At 36.7% G+C, this 25,964-nt stretch overlaps 1 protein-coding gene and 1 non-coding gene across 2 annotated transcripts in view; one reads left to right on the top strand and one right to left on the bottom strand.

Annotated features, from left to right (window-relative positions):
• Nucleotides 1-25,964, bottom strand: part of LOC138365828 (GRIP and coiled-coil domain-containing protein 2-like) — a 52,127-nt gene that overhangs the window by 12,863 nt on the left and 13,300 nt on the right. The window contains exons 2-3 of the mRNA XM_069326355.1: nt 11,493-12,159; nt 10,518-10,729 (exon numbers count right to left, since the gene is read on the bottom strand). Coding sequence (XP_069182456.1) covers nt 10,518-10,729; nt 11,493-12,159 — 879 coding nt within the window. The remainder of the gene's footprint in view (nt 1-10,517; nt 10,730-11,492; nt 12,160-25,964) is intronic.
• On the top strand, nt 6,307-6,379 carry TRNAV-AAC (transfer RNA valine (anticodon AAC)). The gene has a single exon. It is a non-coding gene; the product is annotated as a tRNA-Val (tRNA).

Here is a 25,964-nt window from a genome sequence, read left to right as displayed (position 1 = left end):
TGGTGGTGCTCATGGGTTCTGTTACAACCTTCAATGAAGCTTTTGCGGTCAGGATTAGCATTACAGTTCAGCGTTTTATATATGTATAATACACAAGAGAGAATGTGCAGTGACTTAATATCTAACATATTCAGAGATTTGAGTAAGGGTACCGAGTGATGTCTGGGGCCAGAGTTGGATATTGTCCTAATAGCAGCTTTGTGTTGGAGTAATTAAGAGGACGTAAATGATTTTGGGTAGTAGAACCCCAAGCACAAATACCATAGTTGAGGTATGGATAGGATGAGCGAGTAATAGAGAGTAACCAGGGCAGGGCGGGGTACATAAGTATCTGATCTTAGAAAGAATGCCAACAGTTTTTGAAACTATTTTTGATATATTTAGAATGTGACCCTGGAAATTCAGCTTGTGGTCGATGAGAACGCCAAGGAATTTGCCATCTAATTTATTACAAATTTAGGTATTGTTTATTTTGAGATTTATCTGATTAGAGGATTTATTGCCAAACAGAATATAAAACGTTTTGTCAATGTTAAGGGTGAGTTTGTTGGCAGTTAGCCAAAGATGGACTTTCTCTAGCTCAGTATTTACTGTGGCATTTAGAGCAAAGGGGTCAGAACTGGAGTAAATGAATTTTGTGTCGTCAGCAAATAGAATTGGTTTGAGGTGTTGGGAGGCATTTGGAAGGTCATTAATGTAGATGAGAAAGAGGAGAGGGCCAAGTATGCTGCCCTGAGGAACACCAATGTTGATGGGTAGGGTGGGAGAAATAGTATTATTCACAGAAACATACTGGAGCCTGTCAGTAAGATAAGATTTGAGGTATTGCAAAGAGTGTCCTCTGACTCCATAATGATGTAATTTAAGAAGAAGGTTTTGATGATTGACAGTGTCAAAAGCCTTACGCAGGTCCACAAATAACCCAACAGGAAACTCCTTTTTATCAAGAGCTGCGTGAATTAAGTTAATCATACTAATAAGTGCATCGTTAGTGCTTTTTTTGGGTCTGAAGCCATATTGATAAGAGCTAAGTATATTGTGTTTGGCTAGAAAAGAGTAAAGCTGCTTGTAGATTAGTTTTTCGAATATTTTTGTACAAGTTAGGCAGGATTGATATAGGTCTGTAGTTGTTAACATCTGTGAGATCACCACATTTGTGGACAGGGGTTACTCTTGCTTTTTTAGAATGTCAGGAAAGGTTTGGAGTTCGAAGTGACTTGTTGAAGAGCAATGCAATAGCAGGGGCTAGAGATCTGGAGGCTTTTTTGTAAATTAAAGTTGGTATCTCCTCGAGGGCACTAGACTTGGTTTTAAGGGAAAGGATTATTTCATTGACATCAGTGGAACTAGTAGGCTTTAGGTACAGAGACTGTGGATAGTTACCTGTAAGATAGTCCTTAACATCAGTACAGGAAGATGGAATATCATTTGCAAGGGATGACCCAATGGAAGAGAAGAACATATTGAACTCAATAGCAGAATCAACGGCTGAAAGCTGACCAACGTTATTGGAAAGGAGTGTTGGTTTGTTATTTAAAATCTTCTTTGATCCCAATATTTGTGAAATTGTGCTCCAAGTTTTTTAATGTTGCTCTTTATTTGGGTAAATTTATCTTCATGGTATTTAGTTTTGGTTCGTCTAATTATTTTAGATAGCAATAACGAGTAATTCTTTGAGAATTCTTTGGAGACTGTTCCTAGCCTATACTTCTTCTCAAGGTCGTGTTTTTTGTTAATGGATTTAAGTATTCCCTTTGTAAGCCAAGGATTGTTAAGTCTTTTGCTTGTGACTTGTTTTGTAAGCATAGGACAGTGGGTGATATAAAGGCTAAGAGTTGTTTGTAGAAAAGATTGCACTGCTAGGTTGATGTCCCCTATGTTACCTAACTCGGACTCCCAGTTGACATTATCAGCAGCAGTTATAAAATTGTTTATAGCAGTTTCATTGTGCAGCCTAAAGCTTAACTCCCTTGTCTCTAGAGGTGGCTTGCTAATGTTAGTTAAGAGAAATGTAGGGTAATGGTCTGTAGTGCTATCGGTGATTATACCTGAAATAAGCGGAGAGGTTATGTTGGTCCAAATGTGATCTATAGTCGTAGCAGTACTATCAGTGATTCAAGTTGGTCTAGTGATTAAGGGTATGAGGAAGCAGGAATTCATACAGTTGAGGAAGCTAACAGCAGTAGGGTGTTCAGGCTCCCAGAGGTCAATATTAAAGTCCCCTGCGATAATTAGATGGTTTTTGTTCAATCTGTTATCTAGTATTAGATTTCTAAGGTTTGAGTTGAATTCAGACACATCAGTGTTAGGAATTCTATAGACTGCACCCACAGACAGGACAGACTCGGCACCCTTGACTCTGAAACTGGCGAAGATATACTCCCCACAGCAGTCTCTAGTTCTAATTATTTTTAAGCATGTTAGTTCTTGGTGGTAGTAAAGAGCAGTACCACCACCTCTCTGCATTTGACGACAGTTGTGAATTGCCGAGTAGTTAGGCATGTTAAAGAGTTGAGTATTATCCTCTTTCAACCACGTTTCAGTAAGTATAATAAAAGAGAATTTGTTGTCAATAGTTTCAATCAAGGCACTAACATCATCGAAGTGTTTACCTAGGGATCTAACGTTCAAGTTGATTACAGAGATATTGTGATTATCTGTTAATACATTGTTTACATCATGTGCTGTAAAATATCTGCAATTTTGATCATTGAAGTGATGATTGTCATAGATAGTGGATAAGAGGTTTAGTTCTGGGTCTATACTTGTCTGCATAAAAGGGCTGTTTGCAGGAAAACAAGGCAAGAATGGCAAATTACAAAATAGAAAACAAAGAAAAAAGTAGATTCAAAATTCTAAAGTAAAATAAATTTAATGGTAATTTTAAGTAAAAAGAAAAAAAACTTAATGGGAACTAGGAAAGTAAAGAATTAACTAGAATAATTAATAACAATAGATGACCAAAAAAGTAAAAAAAACAATTATGAAATCTATAAGATGAAAAGCTTGCTTACTATACTATTATAAGTACACTATAGTTGAATACTAAAGTTACACTAAAACAAACTGAGGTAGTTTAAATAGAGATACACTCAGGACCACTGGATAATGAAGTTAATACTAGAGGACACAGGCAAAGCCAGTGTACTATGGAACATGGGAGTAAAAAGAAAAAAAGACAATAATAAAGATGACAATATTATTTTTTTTTTTTAAACTAAAGTTAAAACCTTTTGAAGGGAAAGGCAGAGCTAGAGTACACAAAGGTAGTTAAATGAGATTATAATTTGAATTCAGGCTATACAGCAGATATCCCACAGTAATTGAGGAAAGAATTAAGGTGAGCTTCTGTGGTTATTGAATAGGTTTTTCCAGTGTCAGTCCTCCTAGCTATAATTTTACCATCTCGCACAAAACAGTGTTTAATTGTAGGGGAATTTTTGCAGCAGCCACGCAGTTTAAAAAAGAGATTTTGCCTGCACCTGGTCAGACATTCATTCACATAAACAGTGGATTTACTAGCAACTGCAGATGAGATAAGATCAGTCTTGCGGGAGCAGCTATCTAATTTTAAGCGAATTCGCCTATTATTAGTACCAGATGATTTGGTACCCACTCTATAAGCTGCTTTGATGTCATTTTTTTGGATCGAATAACTTAACTTATCCTGCAATACTTTGATCACGATGGCAGCACAGTCTTCACCATCAGTTTCTTGGGGAAAATCACGTGAAGAGATAATTACAGACTCAAGTAGTTTATGTTGGTCTGTCTCGTCTTGGGTAACAGTGTGTTGTTGTTGCAGGTTGTTCAGATGGTTCTCAAACTGTTGCAATATTTCTTCCTGTTTTTTAGTGGTTGCATCTGGATTAAAGTTTGTAACTGTGTTCTTGAGAACGCTTAATTCTTGTTCGAGGTTGACGACTTTGGTAGATAGATCTTTATTGTTCTTGTGTAAGTCTACAACTTCATTCTGCAAAGATAATAATGAGCCTTGCAGGTTCATTATTAAGGCCGACTGCTCTTTGATTACTGTCATTTGATCTTCATGTACTTGAGTTAATAACTTGAGCCAAGGGTTATCAACAAAGCGCTTGAAGTCAGAACAAGGGGCAGCAGCTCGTTTAAGTTGGTCCATATGGCTACCTAATAGTTGCATGGCCCGTGTCAGAGACGGCGCTGCGCCCAGCTGAGATTGTTTGTTGTTGTTGACGGGGGGGAGAGTCGGTACCCCCCACGGCGGCCACCGACGGGGAGATAGCTGAACGAATCATGTTGTTAGCCTGGCTAGTAGGGTTATTCTTGTTAGGTGTGCTATCTTTCCTAAGGGTCTTACTGGTCTTACTTTGCATGATAGCAGGATAAATGTAGGCAGGAACAAATAGGGAAGCCTCGTTGATAGGCAGCTGTGAACGTCGGGTACAGCTTCTTAGCTCCAGGGAGCAACACTAGTGAGGTCGAAATGAGAGAATTACGGGTTGGTCTTGTTGGTTTTTTCAATCACATTTGGGTCACTGTGTACTTAGCTGCCTTCGGGTTATGCTACATCATTTGTTGGTAGCCGAGAGCTCAAGGATCAGCTGATAATAGAGGAGGGAGGGCAGGGCCGACAGGTGTTGTTGACGTTCCTTCGTTCGCTCCGTTCGTCATATGTGCTGCCAATCTGCTGTATACAATACAATACAATACAATACAATACAATACAATTTTATTTAGGTAAGGTACATACATACAATAAATTTTTACAAGGATTGGTTGACTTATAGGTAGAGCTAGTACATACAATGCCTAAAGCCACTATTACGCAAAGTGTTTCGGGCATGATAAACTTAAATGACAAGCTTAATACTATTTGAGCATAATGAGTAGAATGAAAACAAGAAATAAAAACATAGATGAAAAAGCAGCACAAATACAATTATGTCGACAAACAGCGCTCTTTAAAGAAAAACAGACATTGGTTGACAATAGAGGGGTAAGGTAAGTTACAGGGAATTTATTAGGTATAGCTTCGTTTTTAACTTAAACTGGTTGAGAGAGGTACAGTCTTTAACATGGTTGGGAAGGTCATTCCACATTCTGGGCCCCTTGATTTGTAGAGCATTTCTAGTTTGATTAAGTCGTACTCTAGGAATATCAAAACTGTATTTATTTCTGGTGTAGTGCTCATGGGTTCTGTTACAACCTTCTATGAAGCTTTTGAGATCAGGATTGGCATTATAGTTTAGCGTTTTATACATGTATAATACACATGAGAGAATGTGCAGTGACTTAATGTCTAACATATTCAGAGATTTGAGTAGGGGTACCGAGTGATGTCTGGGGCCAGAATTGGATATTGTCCTAATAGCAGCTTTGTGTTGAGTAATTAGAGGACGTAAGTGATTTTGGGTAGTAGAGCTCCAAGCACAAATACCATAGTTGAGATATGGTGTTTATAAATCTTGTTTATCTGTATCTTTTGCTACCCAGTCTCCCAATCTGAACATCTTTACCATTGTGATCATTGCTGTCTTATATGTGCTGTCAATCTGCTGTATGGTGTCTATTAATCTTGTTTAAATTACTAATCAAGCTGTCAATGTAATCAATCAGAGCTTTAATATAACAATGTGCTTTAATATACTTACTTATCTCTCTCATCTCATTTTTCTCTTGCAATGTATCTTTATCATTTATCAATTCTGATAGAAATTACCTACTTAAAATTATCTGCTAGATTAAGGACCTGCCCGAAACGCTGCGCGTACTAGTGGCTTTACAAGAATGTAAATATTGTACTATCCAATGTAGTCTCACAAACCCAATGTACCTTCTTGTATATATATAAATAAATAAATCTAATACTTGTTTATATTATTTATTATTTTATAAATAAATAAATAAAATATAAGATAGTGTGTCCTGGGAGGCGGCGGCAGTACGCTGCCAGGTGTGGAGGGGGGACTTGGCTGTCCTGTTGTCACCTTGATCTATCAGGACTTATCTCAAACTCTGCGAGTCATGGCACATAGTTACATTATGGTGCTTAATTATTCCCATAACATTGAGAGTCTGTGTGTTATCGAGGGAGCTCCAGACAAATTAAGGGACAATAAAAGATAAGTCTGGAGGTCATTATGTCCTGCCCAGACACAAGGAAACTTGTGTAATTATATTGTGTAATAACTTATTACTTTATGTTATTATTTTGTCATAATTCTTCACTGATCTTGAAAGTTCACACAATTGACTTCTATATCTCAACCATAGGTTTTAGTTCTCGTAAATAATTATTTGTAAAGTGCATTGATACAATGCCTTCAAGTGCTCATGGTGTAGTGGTTATCACATCTGTCTAACACACAGAAGGTCCCAGGTTCGATCCCTGGTGAGCACAGTGTTTTCTATCCATGCTCTTAAAAATTATTCTGTAATAAAGCAGCAATAATTGAAAGAGGCTTAACAAAGGAAAAGTGACAGATATTAAATTTCAATCAAACTATATTAACTAGGTATATGAAGAGGGCTCCAACTGGTCCAAGTTTTTAGCATCGCAGCCTAAATAGAAAAAGATAAAATAATACAACACTTATTATTCAACGAATTTTAAACATTTTCAAAATTACTCTGCAAACACAAGCGTCAACTTAAATAATTTCCATAAAACTCAGCTAACACAGTAGCATATAATAAGTTATTTTTTAGAATTTTTATCCAAAATAAGTTTAGTTTTATTATTAAAAGTTTTCCCAAATTCCCCCAAAACTTATGCAAGAATGTTAGGTTCATAAATATTTATAAAATCAATAAAAGGATTTTGAAATAAAACACTGCTCTTAATTGTAGAGACATAAACACTACATATGTAGACATCTTAAACACTCCATGGCTTACAAAGGTATACTTAAATCTATTAATAAAAAACATGACCTTGAACAGAAGTATAGGTTAGGAGTCGTCTCCAGAAAAATTTCAAAGATTTACTCATCCATGCTATCTAAAATAATTAGAAGAGACAAAATAAAATACTACGAAAATAATATTTATCCAACTTAAGGGCAACATTAAGAAAACATGGAGCACTATCTCCGAAATATTAGGTTCAAAAAAGATTTTAAATAAAAAACCAATTCTCCTATCCAATGACGATGGTGTGCTTTCGGCCTCAGACATTGCTATAAATAAATAAAATAAATAAATAAATATATATATAAATATATTTATTCAGGTAAGGTACATACATACAAGTGATGTTACATTAATGGATCGATATATAGATAGAGCTAGTACATACAATGCCTAAAGCCACTATTACGCAATGCGTTTCGGGCAGGAAAAACATTAATATCTAGAACTTAATACTAATATGAGCATAAAGAATAAAATGTGTTGAGAACAAATACAAATAAAGATAAAAAAAAAGGGGGAACATGACTGAAAAAGCAGCACAAATACAATAGGTTGACAAACAGTGTTCATTAAAAAAAATAACAGACATGAGTTGACAATAGAGGGGTAAGGTAGGTTACAGGGAATTTATTAGGTATAGCTTCGTTTTTATCTTAAACTGGTTGAGAGAGGTACAGTCTTTAACATGGTTGGGAAGGTCATTCCACATTCTGGGTCCCTTGATTTGTAGAGCATTTCTAGTTTGATTAAGTCGTACACTTGGAATATCAAAACTGTATTTATTTCTGGTGTGGTGCTCATGGGTTTTGTTACAACCTTCAATGAAGCTTTTGAGGTCAGGATTGGCATTACAGTTCAGCGTTTTATATATGTATAATACACAAGAGAGAATGTGCAGTGACTTAATATCTAACATATTCAGAGATTTGAGTAGGGGTACCGAGTGATGTCTGGGGCCAGAGTTGGATATTGTCCTAATAGCAGCTTTGTGTTGGGTAATTAGAGGACGTAAATGATTTTGGGTAGTAGAACCCCAAGCACAAATACCATAGTTGAGGTATGGATAGATGAGGGAGTAATAGAGAGTAACCAGGGCAGGGCGGGGTACATAATATCTGATCTTAGAAAGAATGCCAACAGTTTTTGAAACTTTTTTTGATATATTTAGAATGTGTCCCTGGAAATTCAGCTTGTGATCAATGAGAACGCCAAGGAATTTTCCATCTAATTTGTTACAAATTTGGGTATTGTTTTTTTGGGATTTATTTGATTAGAGGATTTATTGCCAAACAGAATATAGAAAGTTTTGTCAATGTTAAGAGTGAGTTTGTTGGCAGTTAGCCAAAGATGGACTTTATTTAGCTCAGTATTTACTGTGGCATCTAGAGCAAGGGGTTCAGGACTGGAGTAAATGAAGGTTGTGTCGTCAGCAAATAGAATAGGTTTGAGGTGTTGGGAGGCATTTGGAAGGTCATTAATGAAGATGAGAAAGAGGAGAGGGCCAAGTATGCTGCCCTGAGGAACACCAATGTTGATGGGTAGGGTGGGAGAAATTGAATTGTTCACAGAAACATACTGGAGCCTGTCAGTAAGGTAAGATTTGAGGTATTGTAGGGAGTGTCCTCTGACTCCATAATGATGTAATTTAAGAAGAAGGTTTTGGTGATCGACAGTGTCAAAAGCCTTACGCAGGTCCACAAATAACCCAACAGGGAACTCATTTTTATCAAGAGCTGCATGAATTAAGTTAATCATACTAATAAGTGCATCGTTAGTGCTTTTTTTGGGTCTGAAGCCATATTGGCAAGAGCTAAGTACATTGTGCTTGGCTAGATAAGAGTAAAGCTGCTTGTAGATTAGTTTTTCAAAAAATTTTGATAAGTTAGGCAGGATTGAAATAGGTCTGTAGTTGTTAACATCTGTGAGATCACCACATTTGTGGACAGGGGTTACTCTCGCTTTTTTTTAGAATATCTGGAAAGGTTTGAAGTTCAAGTGACTTGTTGAAGAGCAATGCAATTGCAGGGGCTAAGGATCTGTAGGCTTTTTTGTAAATTAAAGTTGGTATCTCCTCAAGGGCACCAGACTTGGTTTTAAGGGAAAGGATTATCTCATTGTCGTCAGTGGAATTAGTAGGCTTTAGGTACAGAGACTGTGGATAGTTACCTGTAAGATAGTCCTTAACGTCAGTACTGGAAGATGGAATATAATAATAATAATAATAATAATAATAAAAGTTTGTTGACTTTATAGATAGAGCTAGTACATACAATGCCTAAAGCCACTATTACGCAAAGCGTTTCGGGCAGGAAAAACATTAATGACTAAAGCTTAAAACTAATGGGTAAAAAGAATAAAATGTGTTGAGAACAAATAAAAATAGGGGTAAAAGAGGGGGGAACATTGTTGAAAAAGCAGCACAAATACAATTACAAATTATTACAGAAAATTACATTCAAACAGCGTTGATTTGAAAAAAAAAAAAAAAAAAAACATACATGGGTTGACAACAGAGGGGTAAGGTAGGTTACAGGGAATTTATTAGGTATAGCTTCGTTTTTAACTTAAACTTAAACTGGGAATAAGTTTAAGTGAATCATAAGTGAATTGTGAATGAGTGAAGAGCAGAATGTGAATATCATTTGCAAGGGATGACCCAATGGAAGAGAAGAACCTATTGAACTCAATTGCAGAATCAGAGGCTGAAAGCTGACCATCATTATTGGACAGGAGTGTTGGTTTGTTATTTAAAATCTTCTTTGATCCCAATATTTGTGAAATTGCGCTCCAAGTTTTTTTAATATTGCTTTTTATTTGGGTAAATTTATCATCGTAGTATTTAGTTTTGGCTCGTCTAATTATCTTAGATAGCAGTAAAAAGTAATTCTTTGAGGAATTCTTTGGAGACGGTTCCTAACCTATACTTCTTCTCAAGGTCATGTTTTTTATTAATGGATTTAAGTATTCCCTTTGTAAGCCAGGGATTGTTAAGCTTTTTGGTAGTGACTTGTTTAGTAAGCATAGGACAGTGAGTGTTATAAAGGCTAAGAGTTTTTTGAAGAAAAGATCGCACTGCTAGGTTGATGTCCCCTATGTTACCTAACTCGGACTCCCAGTTGACATTATCAGCAGCAGTTATAAAATTGTCTATAGCAGATTCATTGTGCAGCCTAAAACTTATCTCCCTTGACTCTAGAGGTGGTTTGTTAATGTTAGTTAAGAGAAATGTGGGGTAATGGTCTATAGTGCTATCGGTGATTATACCTGAAATAAGCAGAGAGGATTATGTTGGTCCAGATGTGATCTAGAGTCGTAGCAGTACTATCAGTGATTCTAGTAGGTCTAGTGATTAAGGGTATGAGGAAGCAGGAATTCATACAGTTGAGGAAGCTAACAGCAGTAGGGTGCTCAGGCTCGCAGAGATCAATATTAAAGTCCCCTGCAATAATTAGATGGTTTTTGTTCAGTCTGTTATCGAGTATTAGATTACTAAGGTTTGAAATGAATTCGGACACATCAGTGTTAGGAATTCTATAGACTGCACCCACTGACAGGATAGACTCGGCACCCTTGACTCTGAAACAGGCGGAGATATACTCCCCACAGCAGCCTCTAGTTCTAATTACTTTTAGTTCATGGTGGCATGTTAGTTCATGGTGGTAGTAAAGAGCAGTACCACCACCTCTCTGAATTTGACGACAGTTGTGAATTGCCGAGTAGTTAGGCATGTTAAAGAGTTGAGTAGTATCCTCTTTCAACCACGTTTCAGTAGGTATAATAAAAGTGAATTTGTTGTCAATAGTTTCAATCAAGGCACTAACATCATCGAAGTGTTTACCTAGGGATCTAACATATAAGTTGATTACAGAGATATTGTGATTATGTGTTAATACATTGTTTACATCATGTGCTGTAAAATATCTGCAGTTCAGATCATTAAAGTGATGATTGTCATAGATAGTGGATAAGAGGTTTAGTTCAGGGTCTAAACTTGCCTGCATAAAAAGGCTGGTTGCAAAAAAAAAAAAAGGCAAGAATGGCAGAATACAAAATAGAATTATGATATAAAAGGGAATAAAATATATAAGCAAGTCTATACAAAATACAAACAAAATGAACAAGAAAAGAAAAAAATGAGGTAGCTTACAAGGGGCTTACAGGTACTCTCAGGTACACTGTAAGTAATAATTTGCATAATTGAGACACAGGCAAAGCCAGGGGTACAATGGAGTAAGGGAGTATGGCAAGGCAAGGCAACCTTGGTAATAAATGAAATCAAAGAAAAAAGTTGAATAATAAACATTGGCAAATTTAAGCTAAAGATAATTAACCAAAAGTAGTTTAGTTATGACCGTATACTTAAAAAGACCTGAAGAAATATTAAAGCACTCGGTTAATTATGTCCAGAAAATGACTAGTAAAAGTTAAATTTAAAGGTAATTAAAAAGTGAAACAAAGAGAAATTAGGATACCTAGCCCGCACTAGGTGACAAGGGGGGTTAATTATGTTGACTCATTGGGAGTGATAATAAGGTGAGACAGACCACATTGGTTGAGGAAAGAGTTGAAGTTATCCTCATTAGCAATTGTAAACATTTTACCTGTTGATGTTTTCCTAACTTTAATCACGCCATCTCTAACGAAGCACTGATGAATCGCGTCTGGGTTTTGTTGACGGATTTGACGCAGGTGGTAGAGGAGGTGCTGTCTTTTTCTAGTCAAGCACTCGTTTATGTAAATTCCCTTTCGTTGGGATGCAGCTGTTTGGACAAGATGAGATTTCGTGGACTGGGAGGCCAATTTTAGGCGAATTTTCCGCTGGTTTTGTCCTGTTGGGTTCGTTTTGCCTACTCTGTAGGGAGCAATAATGTCTGTTTTGTTTAGAGTGACCTGCAATTCACTTTTTAAGAGATCCTGAACAATTTCAATACACTTTTCACCTTCGCTTTCCACTGGAATAGCTTGGGACGACACAACTACAGAGTCAAGCAGCTTTTGCTGATCTTGTTCATCCTGGGTGACGGAACGTTGGGCAGATAATGTATTGATACATGCAGTCATTTTGCTGAGAGCTTCCTCTTGTTTTTTTATGGCTTCATCAGATTTCAGACGAATGTTTTCCTCACGGAGACCATTCAAGTCATGCTGGAGTTGATCACGGCTAGCCCTTAAGTTTCTATTATCATCCTGGAGGAGGGTTATTTCTTGTTGTTGTTGCTGGAGGTTCGAGCAGTTTGCTTGATTTTCGGATTGAAGACTATTGAAGGGCTATTCAAAGGCTATTGAATTCAATAGATTCTTTTCATCCATTGGAACATCCCTTGCTCATGATATTCCGTCTTCACTCACTAATATTAAAGAATACCTTACAGGTAACTATCCAGAGTCTCTGTACCTAGCTTCCGCTAATTCCTCTGATGTTAATGAGGTAATCCTTTCCCTTAAAACTAAGTCAAGCACCCTTGATGAGATACCATCTCTAATTTACAAAAAAAATCAGATTTCAAGCTCCTGCCATTGCATTGCTCTTCAACAAATCACTTGAACTCTAAACCTTTCCGGATCTCCACAAATGTGGTGATCTCACTGATGTCAACAATTACAGACCTATCTCAATTCTGCCAACCATGTAAAAAATATTTGAAAAGCTAATCTACAAGCAGCTTTACTCATATTTAGCCAAACTCAATATACTTAGCTCTTGCCAATATGGTTTCAGACCCAATAAAACCTCTAACGATGCAGTTATTAGTATGATTAATTTTATACATACAGCTCTAGATAAAAATGAGTTCCCTGTTGGGTTATTTGTGGACCTACGTAACGCTTTTGACACTGTCAACTACCAAAACCTTCTTCTTAAATTACATCATTATGGAGTCAGAGGTCACTCCCTGCAATACCTTCAGTCTTACCTTACTGACAGCCTCCAGTATGTTTCTGTGAATAATTCCATTTCTCCTACACTACCCATAAACATTGGTGTTCCACAGGGCAGCATACTTGGCCCTCTCCTCTTTCTCATCTACATTAATGACCTTCCAAATGCCTCTCAACACCTCAAAGCACTCTTATTTGCTGATGACACAACTTTCATTTTCTCCAGTCATGACCCGCTTGCTCTAAATGTCACTGTGAATACTGAATTAAATAAAGTCCATCTTTGGCTAACTTGTAACAAACTCACCCTTAACATTGACAAAACTTTTTATATTTTGTTTGGTAATAAATCCTCAAATGAAATTAATCTAAGAATACACAAAATACAAATCAGTAGTAAAGTTAAAGGTAAATTCCTTGGTGTCCTCATCGATAACAAGCTGAATTTCCAGGGACAATCTCAAAACATAGCAAAAAAAATTCTAAAATTGTTGGCATTCTTTTCAAGACCAGATATTATGTACCCCGCCCTGCCCTGGTGACGCTCTGTTACTCTCTCAACTATCCTTATCTCAACTATGGTATTTGTGCTTGGGGTTATACTACCCAAAATCATTTACGTCCTATAATTACCCAACACAAAGCTTCTATTAGAACAATATCTAACTCTGGCCCCAGACAGCACTCGGTACCCTTACTCAAATCTCTGAATATGTTAGATATTAAGTCACTGCACATCCTCTCATGTGTACTCTATATATTTAAAACTCTGAATTGTAATGTCAATCCTGACCTTAAAAGCGTCTTAGAAGGTTGTAATAGAACCCATGGGCACCACACCAGAAACAAATACCTATTTAATATTCCAAGAGTAAGATTTAATCTAACTAGAAATGCTCTACAAATCAAGGGACCCAGAATGTGGAATGACCTTCCCAATCATGTCAAAGGCTGTACCTCTCTCAACCAGTTTAAGATGAAAACTAAGTACTGCACAGTAAAATAACAACGTACTGGAGTGAACGACATGTAAGAAAATGCAGAATAGAACCAGTGAAGAGCAGAGGTGCCATGGGCACAATCAGAGAACACTGTATGAACATCAGGGGTCCACAGTTGTTCAACGTCCTACCAGCGAGCATCAGAAATATTACACTAACAACCGTGGACATCTTCAAGAGGAAACTAGATTGTTTCCTTCAAGGAGTGCCCGACCAACCGGCACTGATTGCCGGTTGGTCCTTTTTTTGATATATTTAGAATGTGTCCCTGGAAATTCAGCTTGTGGTCAATGAGAATGCCAAGGAATTTGCCATCTAATTTGTTACAAATTTGGGTATTGTTTATTTTGAGATTTATTTGATTAGAGGATTTATTGCCAAACAGAATATAGAAAATGTTGTCAATGTTAAGGGTGAGTTTGTTGGCAGTTAGCCAAAGATGTACTTTATTTAGCTCAGTATTTACTGTGGCATTTAGAGCAAGGGGGTCAGGACTGGAGTAAATGAAGGTTGTGTCGTCAGCAAATAGAATTGGTTTGAGGTGTTGGGAGGCATTTGGAAGATCATTAATGTAGATGAGAAAGAGGAGAGGGCCAAGTATGCTGCCCTGAGGAACACCAATGTAGATGGGTAGGGTGGGAGAAATTGAATTATTCACAGAAACATACTGGAGCCTGTCAGTAAGGTAGGATTTGAGGTATTGCAGGGAGTGTAATCTGATTCCATAATGATGTAATTTAAGAAGAAGGTTTTGGTGGTTGACAGTGTCAAAAGCCTTACGCAGGTCCACAAACAACCCAACAGGGAACTCATTTTTATCAAGAGCTGCATGAATCAAGTTACTCATACTAATAAGTGCATCGTTAGTGCTTTTTTGGGTCTGAAGCCATATTGGCAAGAGCTAAGTGTATTGAGTTTGGCTAGATAAGAGTAAAGCTGCTTGTAGATTAGTTTTTCAAAGATTTTTGACAAGTTAGGCAGGATTCATATAGGTCTGTGGTTGTTAACATCTGTGAGATCACCACATTTGTGTACAGGGGTTACTCTCGCTTTTTTAGGATATCTGGAAAGGTTTGGAGTTCAAGTGACTTGTTGAAGAGCAATGCAATAGCAGGGGCTAAAGTTCTGGAGGCTTTTTTGTAAATTAAAGTTGGTATCTCCTCAAGGGCACTAGACTTGGTTTTAAGGGAAAGGATTATCTCACTGACGTCAGTGGAATTAATAGGCTTTAGGTACAGAGACTGTGGATAGTTACCTGTAAGATAGTCCTTAACATCAGTACTGGAAGATGGAATATCATTTGCAAGGGATGACCCAATGGAAGAGAAGAACCTATTGAACTCAATAGCAGAATCAGAGGCTGAAAGCTGACCATCGTTATTGGACAGGAGTGTTTGTTTGATATTTTAAATCTTCTTTGATCCCAATATTTGTGAAATTGTGCTCCAAGTTTTTTTAATGTTGCTCTTTGTTTTGGTAAATTTATCTTCGTAGTATTTAGTTTTGGCTCGTCTAATTATCTTAGATAGCAATAACGAGTAATTCTTTGAGAATTCTTTGGAGACAATTCCTAACCAATAACCAATTCCTATATATATATATATATATATATATATATATATATATATATATATATATATATATATATATATATATATATATATATATATATATATATATATATATATATATATATATATATATATATATATATATATATATATATTGTGAGACGATAATCTCTTTCAAGAGAGATTGAGCCTGCTCTTCCCTACATAAGTACGTCAATATACAAGATATTATAGAAGATACGTCCAGCAAGTATCGCCAAACGTTTTGCCCAGAGAGCAAATCGTACCCAGCACACAGTGACACCTGCTACCTACCACCGCCGTAACCAGCAAACTGCTCATCCTTTGCCTGCCTGTCGCTGATTGGCTGGTGTCCCGTCGCACCTGCCCTCCGCCCTCCACCACAAGTCGATGTCTGGGCTGCAGTGCGCTAATATTGTCAGAATATCTCAGTGCTCCAAGCAGTTGACATCTCTCGCTGGTAGACTAAGCCTTGGCTTTCGTGTACTAAGGGAGGTGGCAGCTCGAAGCCGGTATTCCAGCACCACTAATACTTTATTTTGCTATCACTGTAACTCACTTGTCTTAACGTAACTTTTCATTTGCCAGTGATTATTCATATTATTTTGTTTGTTGACTTGTCTTTCATATTTTATGTGCTTCACTTTATTCATGTCTTGTTTTTCTAAAGTAATTAAAATTTCATTGTTAATTTACTTGTGTTTTGTGTGTCTTCCCATTACCTTACCACAGACAAAAGCTCCAGCTTTTCTCTTTTTTTTCTATTATGTGACGAGGCCCTAGCTTTTGAAACAGCCGAACACCAACGTTTTACCGACACAATATATATATATATATATATATATATATATATATATATATATATATATATATATATGTATATATATATATATATATATATATATATATATATATATACATATATATATATATGCGAACAAGTCTGAATGGTCCCCACGACTATATGCGACTGAAAACTCACACCCCAGAAGTGACTCGAACCCATACTCCCAAGAGCAACGCAACTGGTAACTACAGGACGCCTTAATCTGCTTGACCATCATGACCGGACATAAGGAAGTGATAGCCGAAGCTATTTGAACCACTTCCCCGCCGGCACTCGGATGGTAATTTTGGGCATAGCGTTTTATCAAATCACCTCATTCTTTGGGGCACACGTGCGGAACACAAATGTGAACAAGCCTGAATGATCCCCAGAACTATATGCGACTGAAAACTCACACCCCAGAAGTGACTCGAACCAATGCTCCCAGGAGCAACACAACTGGTAACTACAGGACGCCTTAATCCGCTTGACCATCACGACCGGACATAAGAAAGTGATAGCCGAAGCTATTTGAACCACTTCCCCGCCGGCACTCGGATGGTAATCTTGGGCATAGCATTTTATCAAATCACCTCATTCTTTGGGGCACACGTGAGGAACACAAATGCAAACAAGCCTGAATGGTCCCCAGGACTATATGCAACTGAATGAGGTGATTTGATAAAATGCTATGCTATGCCAACACAAATCTATCACACCAACAGTGGAAAAAGCTTGAAGTTGCCCAAAACAATGCTATGAGAGCCGCACTGGGAGCCCCCATGTGGACCAAGCTTGAAACTCTTAGACTGGAGACGGGTTTGCCCTCTCTACAAGAAAGAATATCACAAAGGACAGCTACAATTGTCAGTAAGATAATTATTTTTTCTGATCCAATCCCAGTACGGCAGGCCTTGGTGGTTGGACTAGGCCAAAACAATGGAAACTCTTGGGTTGCAACAGCAGGAAAAGTCGTAAACAGACTACATTTAAAAAGCATAATTCTTGATAGAGAGGGTGATCATCCACACCCAAATTACACTCCTTCCGCACCATGGGAAGAGCCTACTTTCAAAATAGTAATAGAATGTCTCCCAATGAAAAAGGCTGCCTATGATCCGACAATCCTAAGGCGCATAATAGAAGAGCAAATGTATAGCATAGCAGTAGCAGGAGCCACCCACATCTTCACAGACGGATCGGTGGACACAGAATATGAGAGTGCTGGCGCTGCTCTTTGCACGGCCAGCGTACAGGCATATTGGAGACTGGGAGGACTAGTATCATCAACCCAAACTGAGCTGTTTGCCATACAACAGGCATTCACATATGTGATTGCACAAAACACTCAAAATGCAATCATACACACAGACTCAAAAGCTGCACTTCAAATACTAGGACAAAAACAGTGGAAAGATAACGTGGAAATAATTACCACCATTTTGTATCTTGGAGCAGTCGCTAAAGGCAAAGGATTCAACATAACCTTAAACTGGATCCCATCCCATATTGGAATCCCATTAAATGAAAAAGCTGATGAAATTGCTAAATTGGCAACTCGTCATCCAGTGATACATAAAACAATTCAACCCAGCCTAGAGAACATAAAAAACATCATCACCAAAAAACTCTCACATCTCAACAAAGCCTACCTGCACCAGAGAATAGCTGAAGGTTCGCCATCTGCAACATGGTATCTTCAGGCAACCAAATTAGAAAGGTTAAATATCCCAAAAGGAATCCACAGGGAAATCCACAGGTTAGGTTATATAGACTACGTCTAGGTTACAGATGCAACTGGGAGATTGGTGAACCCCGACAGAGAGAGTGCATCTTCTGCCAAACTGTCACAGAAAAGCCATTACTTCACTATCTTCTGGAATGTGAAGCAACCAATGACCTTAGAGGAGCTTTAAGAGTTCCTGAATCATGCAGTGGCCACCCTGAAGCCATCAACACAGCCACTCTCCTGGTCAACAAAGGTGTCCAGCAGCTGGACACCCTCATAAAGACTGTGAAGCAGTATCCTCCCCTGCGATAACTGCTTGATGGTTAAATGCAACCTCAGAATACTGAGAAAAAAATTGTACCACTTACGGGCTATTCATGCCCATGCCACCTCTTGGGTGGCTTAATCTTCATCAATCAATCAACCTAAAATCTCTTCACTTGAGAATGACCATGGAGGTTCGAAACGTTGTGCAAATTGTATAAATAAGTGTAATACATTCTATAATAATTCACTTCTTTTCTTCACCTTAACATTACGAAAATGAGCGTTGGAGAACTCCTATTTCAGCTAAGCCCTGATGCTAAGAAAATAGTTAGAAGGATAGAAGCCCTAAACCAGAAAATAATAAATACAGAATATGCGGTCATATTCAATGAAATATATATATATATATATATATATATATATATATATATATATATATATATATATATATATATATATATATATATATATATATATATATATATATATATATATATATATACATATATATGCGAACAAGCCTGAATGGTCCCCAGGACATATGCAACTGAAAACTCACACCCCAGAAGTGACTCGAACCCATACTCCCAGAAGCAACGCAACTGGTATGTACAAGACGCCTTAATCCACTTGACCATCACGACCGGACAAAATGAGGTGATAGCCGAGGCTATATGAACCACCCCACCGCCGGCACTCGGATAGTTATCTTGGGCATAGCATTTTACCAAATCACCTCATTCTTTGGGGCACACGTGAGGAACACAAATGCGCATTTGTGTTCCTCACGTGTGCCCCAAAGAATGAGGTGATTTGGTAAAATGCTATGCCCAAGATAACTATCCGAGTGCCGGCGGTGGGGTGGTTCATATAGCCTCGGCTATCACCTCATTTTGTCCGGTCGTGATGGTCAAGTGGATTAAGGCGTCTTGTACATACCAGTTGCGTTGCTTCTGGGAGTATGGGTTCGAGTCACTTCTGGGGTGTGAGTTTTCAGTTACATATATATATATATATATATATATATATATATATATATATATATATATATATATATATATATATATATATATATATATATATATATATATATATATATATATATATATATATGTCGTACCTAGTAGCCAGAACTCACTTCTCAGCCTACTATTCAAGGCCCGATTTGCCTAATAAGCCAAGTTTTCCTGAATTAATATATTTACTATAATTTTTTTCTTATGAAATGATAAAGCAACCCTTTTCTCTATGTATGAGGTCAATTTTTTTTTTATTGGAGTTAAAATTAACGTAGATATATGACCGAACCTAACCAACCCTACCTAACCTAACCTAACCTATATTTATAGGTAAGGTTAGGTTTGGTAGCCAAAAAAAGCTAGGTTAGGTTAGGTTAGGTAGGTTAGGTAGACGAAAAAACATTAATTCATGAAAACTTGGCTTATTAGGCAAATCGGGCCTTGAATAGTAGGCTGAGAAGTGCGTTCTGGCTATTAGGTACGACATATATATATATATATATATATATATATATATATATATATATATATATATATATATATATATATATATATATATATATATATATATATATATATATAAAACGCTGAACTGTAATGTCAATCCTGACTTTAAAAGCTTCCTAGAAGGTTGTAACACATCCCATGAGCACCACACCAGAAACAAATACCTATTTGATATTCCAAGAGTATGACTTAGTCAAACTAAAAATGCTTTACAAATCAAGGGACCTCGAATGTGAAATGACCTTCCCAATTATATTAAAGACTGTACCTCTCCCAACCAGTTTAAGATAAAAACTAAGTATTACCTAATTAACTCAATGTAACCTACCTCACCCCTAAATGTCAACCCATGTCTACTATTTTAAACAATGCTGTTTGTTGACAAAATTGTATTTTTGTTTTTTTCTGCTATGTCCCCCCCCCCCCTTTTTCATTTTTTTTCTTATTTTTCTCAACACTATTTATACTTTCTTTGTTTATTTATTTATTTATGCATATACAAGAATGTACATAAGGAATGTGAGGATATAAATATGGTAATTACAGTCTTGTAAAGCCACTAGCACGCGCAGCGTTTCGGGCAGGTCCTTAATCTAAGAAAATTTAAGGAGGTAAATACTTGCAAAATTTATAGACAAAAAAATGATAACAGATTACATGAAATGAAAAAAAAGAAGAAGATGAGAGAAAATTGTAGGTACAGTATATTAAAGCACATAGGTAGCTAAGATTGATTGCAATGACAGCTTGAATGGTAGTTGACAAAAAATAGGTAGGCACAATACAGCAGAAACAATATAAGATTGATTGCAATGACAGCTTGAATGGTAGTTGACAAAAATTGGTAGTCACAATACAGCATATGGCTAGCACATAAAAGAAGACAGCAATGAACACAATGATAAGGTTGTTTGATATTACATAAAAATTAGGAGATTGGGTAACACTAGGTACAGAGCAAATTTAAAGCTCAGTGTAGGAAACTAAGAAGATGAACTTAGGTACTTTTTGGTTTTGCTTTTAAATGAGGCAAAAGTTTTACAGTTTTTCAATTCACTAGGGAGTGAGTTCCATAGACTAGGCCCCCTTAATTTGCATGGAGTGTTTACACAGATTAAGTTTGACCCTGGGGATATCAAAGAGATATTTATTTCTGGTGTGGTGATAATGGGTCCTATTACATCTGTCCAGGGAGAGTTTCAGAGCATGGTTTGCATTTAAGAACAGGGTTTTTGTAAATGTAGTTGACACAAGAGAATGTGTGGAGGGAGTTAATATTTAGCAAGTTTAGGGATTTAAACAAGGGAGCTAAGTGTTGTCTGAAAGCAGAGTTAGTTATTATTCTGATAGCAGATTTTTGCTGTGTGATGATGGGCTTAAGGTGGTTTGCAGTGGTAGACCCCCATGCACAGATACCATAATTAAGATAGGGGTAGATTAGTGCATAATATAGTGAGAGGAGAGCAGAGTTAGGAACATAATATCTGATTTTGGAGAGTATACCAACTGTCTTAGAGACTTTCTTAGTTATGTGTTGAATGTGGGTGCTGAAGTTGAGTCTCTTGTCTAGGAATAGGCCAAGAAACTTGCCATCATTTTTATTACTGATGTTAATGTTGTCTATCTGTAGCTGAATTGCATTTGATGATTTGCTTCCAAATAAGATGTAGTAAGTCTTTTCGATGTTTAATGTTAGTTTGTTCGTTGACATCCATAAGTGGACTTTTTTTAATTCATTATTCACAACATTATTTAGTGTATGTGGGTTGAGGTTTGAATAGATAAGGGTAGTATCGTCAGCAAATAATATAGGTTTGAGAATATTAGAGACATTAGGCAGATCGTTTATATATATAAGAAATAGAAGAGGTCCTAAGATGCTGCCCTGTGGCACTCCAACGGTAATTGGTAGAGTGGAAGAAGTTGTATCATTGATGGTTACATATTGGTGTCTGTCACTAAGATAGGATCGGATGTAGTCAAGGGCAAGGCCTCGGATTCCATAATGCTGGAGTTTAAGTAAGAGGTAGTTGTGATTAACAGTATCAAAGGCTTTTCTTAGGTCAATGAAGAGTCCAATCGGAAACTCATTTTTGTCAAGGGCTGAGTAGATAACATCAAGGAGACTAATGATTGCATCGTTGGTGCTCTTTTGGGACCGGAAGCCAAACTGGCAGGGGCTGAGTATGTCGAATTTTACGAGAAAGGAATAGAGCTGTTTGTAAATAATTTTTTCAAATATTTTTGATAGAATGGGTAGATTTGATATTGGTCTATAATTGTTTATGTCCGCCGGATTGCCTCCTTTATGGACTGGCGTTACTCTTGCTTTTTTGAGGATATCAGGGAAGGTGTGACACTCTATAGATTTGTTGAACAGTAGTGCTATGGGTGGGGCAAGGGCATGGGAGGCTCTCTTGTACACAATGGACGGAATTTCACTGGTGTTCCCTGCCTTGGTTTTTAGAGAGTGTATGATGGACACAACATCTGCCGGGCTGATTGGTGAAAGGAGAAGAGAGTTTGGATAGCTGCCTGAGAGATATGTGTTAATATGTGTCTGAGTCTGTGGGATTTTACTGGCAAGATTAGCACCAACCGATGAAAAGAAACTATTAAATTCATTTGCCATTTCCAAATCAGTTGACGGTATATCCCCATCCTTGTAGAGTTTTATTTGGTTATGTGAGTGATGTTTAGTTCCTAGGATACTAGAGATAGTTTTCCAAGTGCTCTTCATGTTGCCTTTTGCTTCATTGAATCTATTCACATAATATGCAAGTTTTGCCTTTCTTATGATACTGGTAAGCATTGATGAGTACCTTTTAGCTACTTCCTTTGAAACTAGGCCAATCCTAACTTTCTTTTCATACTCCCTCATCTATCTATACCTCAACTATGGTATTTGTGCTTGGGGTTCTACTACCCAAAATCATTTACGTCCTCTTATTACCCAACACAAAGCTGCTATTAGGACAATATCCACCTCTGGCCCCAGACATCACTCGGTACCCTTACTCAAATCTCTGAATATGTTAGATATTAAGTCACTGCACATTCTCTCTTGTGCATTATACATATATTAAACGATGAACTGTAATGCTAATCCTGACCTCAAAAGCTTCATTGAAGGTTGTAACAGAACCCATGAGCACCACACCAGAAATAAATACAGTTTTGATATTCCTAGAGTACGACTTAATCAAACTAGAAATGCTCTACAAATCAAGGGACCCAGAATGTGGAATGACCTTCCCAACCATGTTAAAGACTGTACCTCTCTCAACCAGTTTAAGTTAAAAACTAAACACTACCTAATAAATTCCCTGTAACCTACCTCACTCCTCTATTGTCAACCCATGTCTGTTATTTATTTATTTATTTATTTATTTTTTTTTAATCAACACTGTTTGTCAACCTATTGTATTTGTGCTGCTTTTTCAGTCAAGTTCCCCCTTTTTTTTATCTTTATTTGTATTTGTTCTCAACACTTTTTATTCTTTATGCTCAATTAGTATTACGTTGTAGATATTAATGTTTTTCTTGCCCGAAACGCATTGCGTAATAGTGGCTTTAGGCATTGTATATACCAGCTCTATCTATATATCAATCCATTAATGTAACATCACTTGTATGTATGTACCTTACCTGAATAAACATATTTATTTATTTATTTATTATTTTATTATTTATTCATGTTTCTTGTTGATTGAGTTGAGAATGCCACTTGTGAGCCATGGATTGTTTAATCTTTTGTCAGTTACTTGCTTGGTAAGAAGGGGACAATGAAGGTTGTAGAGGCTTAGAGTTTTGGAGAGGAAGAGGTTAGCTAATGAATTTATATCATGGGTATTATTGAATTCAGAATCCCAGTTAATATTGTAAAGTGCCTCTGTAAGATTGTCTAAAGCTGATTCACTGTGTAGCCTAAATGAAAGTTTCTTGCTTTTTGGTGGTGTTATGTCCATGTTCGCTATGAGAAAGGTAGGATAGTGGTCAGTTGTTCTGTCGTAGATTATACCAGATACAAGGGGAGCTGTTATGTTTGTCCATATGTGGTCCAAGGTAGTGGCTGATGTTTGAGTGACTCGGGTAGGTTTGGTGATTGTGGGGATTAGCATACAGGAGTTCATGCTGTTAAGGAAATAGTCAACTTGAGAGCAATTTTGTTGACCCAGGTCAATATTAAAGTCTCCTCCCAGAATGAAGTGGTTTTTGTTGAGATTGTTGTTTATAATAAGATTCCTTAGGTTGTCCGAGAAAGAAGCTATGCTAGTATTGGGAAATCTATAGATGGCTCCAATAGTCAAAGAGAATTTAAGGGATTTAATTGTAAACTGAGCAAAAGAATATTCACAGTAGTCATCTGTCACTAATAACACTGTTGCAGATAAATGTATCTCGGTAATATATAGCTGTGCCACCACCTTTTTTATTAGGCCTACAGTTATGAATGGCTTTATAACCAGCTAAGTTGTAGAGTTGGGTATAGTCTTTATTTAGCCAAGTTTCTGTTAAAATAATGAACGATAGGTTAGTACCTAGTGCTGTGAGTAATGCATTTAAATCGTCAAAATATTTACCAAGTGATCTAACATTTTGGTTATAAACTGATAGACAGGTGCTATTTTGAAGTTTGTTTTTAGCCAGGTGTGCTGTGAAATACTTGCAAGAATGATGATCAATGTGCTGGTTGGTGTAGATATGAGACAGAAGATTTTGATCAGGATCAATATCAGTGTGCATAGAGATGCAGAGGGATCACGATACAAGATACACGATAAAGCAAAACACAAGAATAAAAGCAAATACAATAAAATAGTAACAATTTAGAAGTAAAATAAAGATCCAATAGATAGCCAGGGAGGACACAGAAGTTACATAAAATAAAAAACAAAAAATCAGTAGAGACTGACAATATAAATGTAAAATAAAAAATAATAAGAAAAATAATAATCATAAAAAAATGATCTTGAAGATAATTAGCTTAGTAATGGTTAATTAACAGGGTAATAAAATGCCCTAGGTTTAGTGACAAGGGGATTAACTAAGAACAAATAATTAAGAGTATAAAACAGGCAAAGATGACAAACAAAAAAAATAAAATAAAAATAAAAATAAACACCTTTGGAAAGGAAAGGCAGAGCTTAAGTACACTTTGGTTGTATGTGAGACTACAAATCTCACATACAACAAATCTTTAATCTCAACTAGTATTAAGTTTTAGTCTTAGTGTTTTTCCTGCCCGAAACGCTTTGCGTAATAGTGGCTTTAGGCATTGTATGTACTAGCTCTGTCTATAAATCCATCAACTTTTGCATTTTACCTTGTATGTATGTACTTTACCTGAACAAATATTTGTATTTGTAAAATATAAGATAGTGTGTCCTGGGAGGCGGCGGCAGTACGCTGCCAGGTTTGGAGGGGGGACTTGGCTGTCCTGTTGTCACCTTGATCTATCAGGACTTATCTCAAACTCTGCGAGTCATGGCACATAGTTACATTATGGTGCTTAATTATTCCCATAACATTGAGAATCTGTGTGTTATCGAGGAAACTCCAGACAAATTAAGGGACAATAAAATCATCGCTGTTTTCTTATATAAATAAAAAAAATAAAATAAATATGTTTATTCAGGTAAGGTACATACATACAAGTGATGTTACATTAATGGATTGATATATAGATAGAGCTGGTATATACAATGCCTAAAGCCACTATTACGCAATGCGTTTCGGGCAAGAAAAACATTAATATCTAGAACTTAATACTAATTGAGCATAAAGAATAAAAAGTGTTGAGAACAAATACAAATACAGATAAAAAAAAAAGGGGGAACATGACTGAAAAAGCAGCACAAATACAATAGGTTGACAAACAGTGTTGATTAAAAAAAAAAAAATAACAGACATGGGTTGACAATAGAGGAGTGAAGTAGGTTACAGGGAATTTATTAGGTAGTGTTTAGTTTTTATCTTAAACTGGTTGAGAGAGGTACAGTCTTTAACATGGTTGGGAAGGTCATTCCACATTCTGGGTCCCTTGATTTGTAGAGCATTTCTAGTTTGATTAAGTCGTACTCTAGGAATATCAAAACTGTATTTATTTCTGGTGGTGCTCATGGGTTCTGTTACAACCTTCAATGAAGCTTTTGCGGTCAGGATTAGCATTACAGTTCAGCGTTTTATATATGTATAATACACAAGAGAGAATGTGCAGTGACTTAATATCTAACATATTCAGAGATTTGA

Source organism: Procambarus clarkii, chromosome 2 (assembly GCF_040958095.1).
Source record: "Procambarus clarkii isolate CNS0578487 chromosome 2, FALCON_Pclarkii_2.0, whole genome shotgun sequence".
In the NCBI taxonomy this organism is placed as follows: domain Eukaryota; kingdom Metazoa; phylum Arthropoda; class Malacostraca; order Decapoda; family Cambaridae; genus Procambarus; species Procambarus clarkii.
The sequence above is the reverse complement of the archived record's forward strand: the minus strand, read 5'-3'. Positions and strand labels throughout refer to the sequence as shown.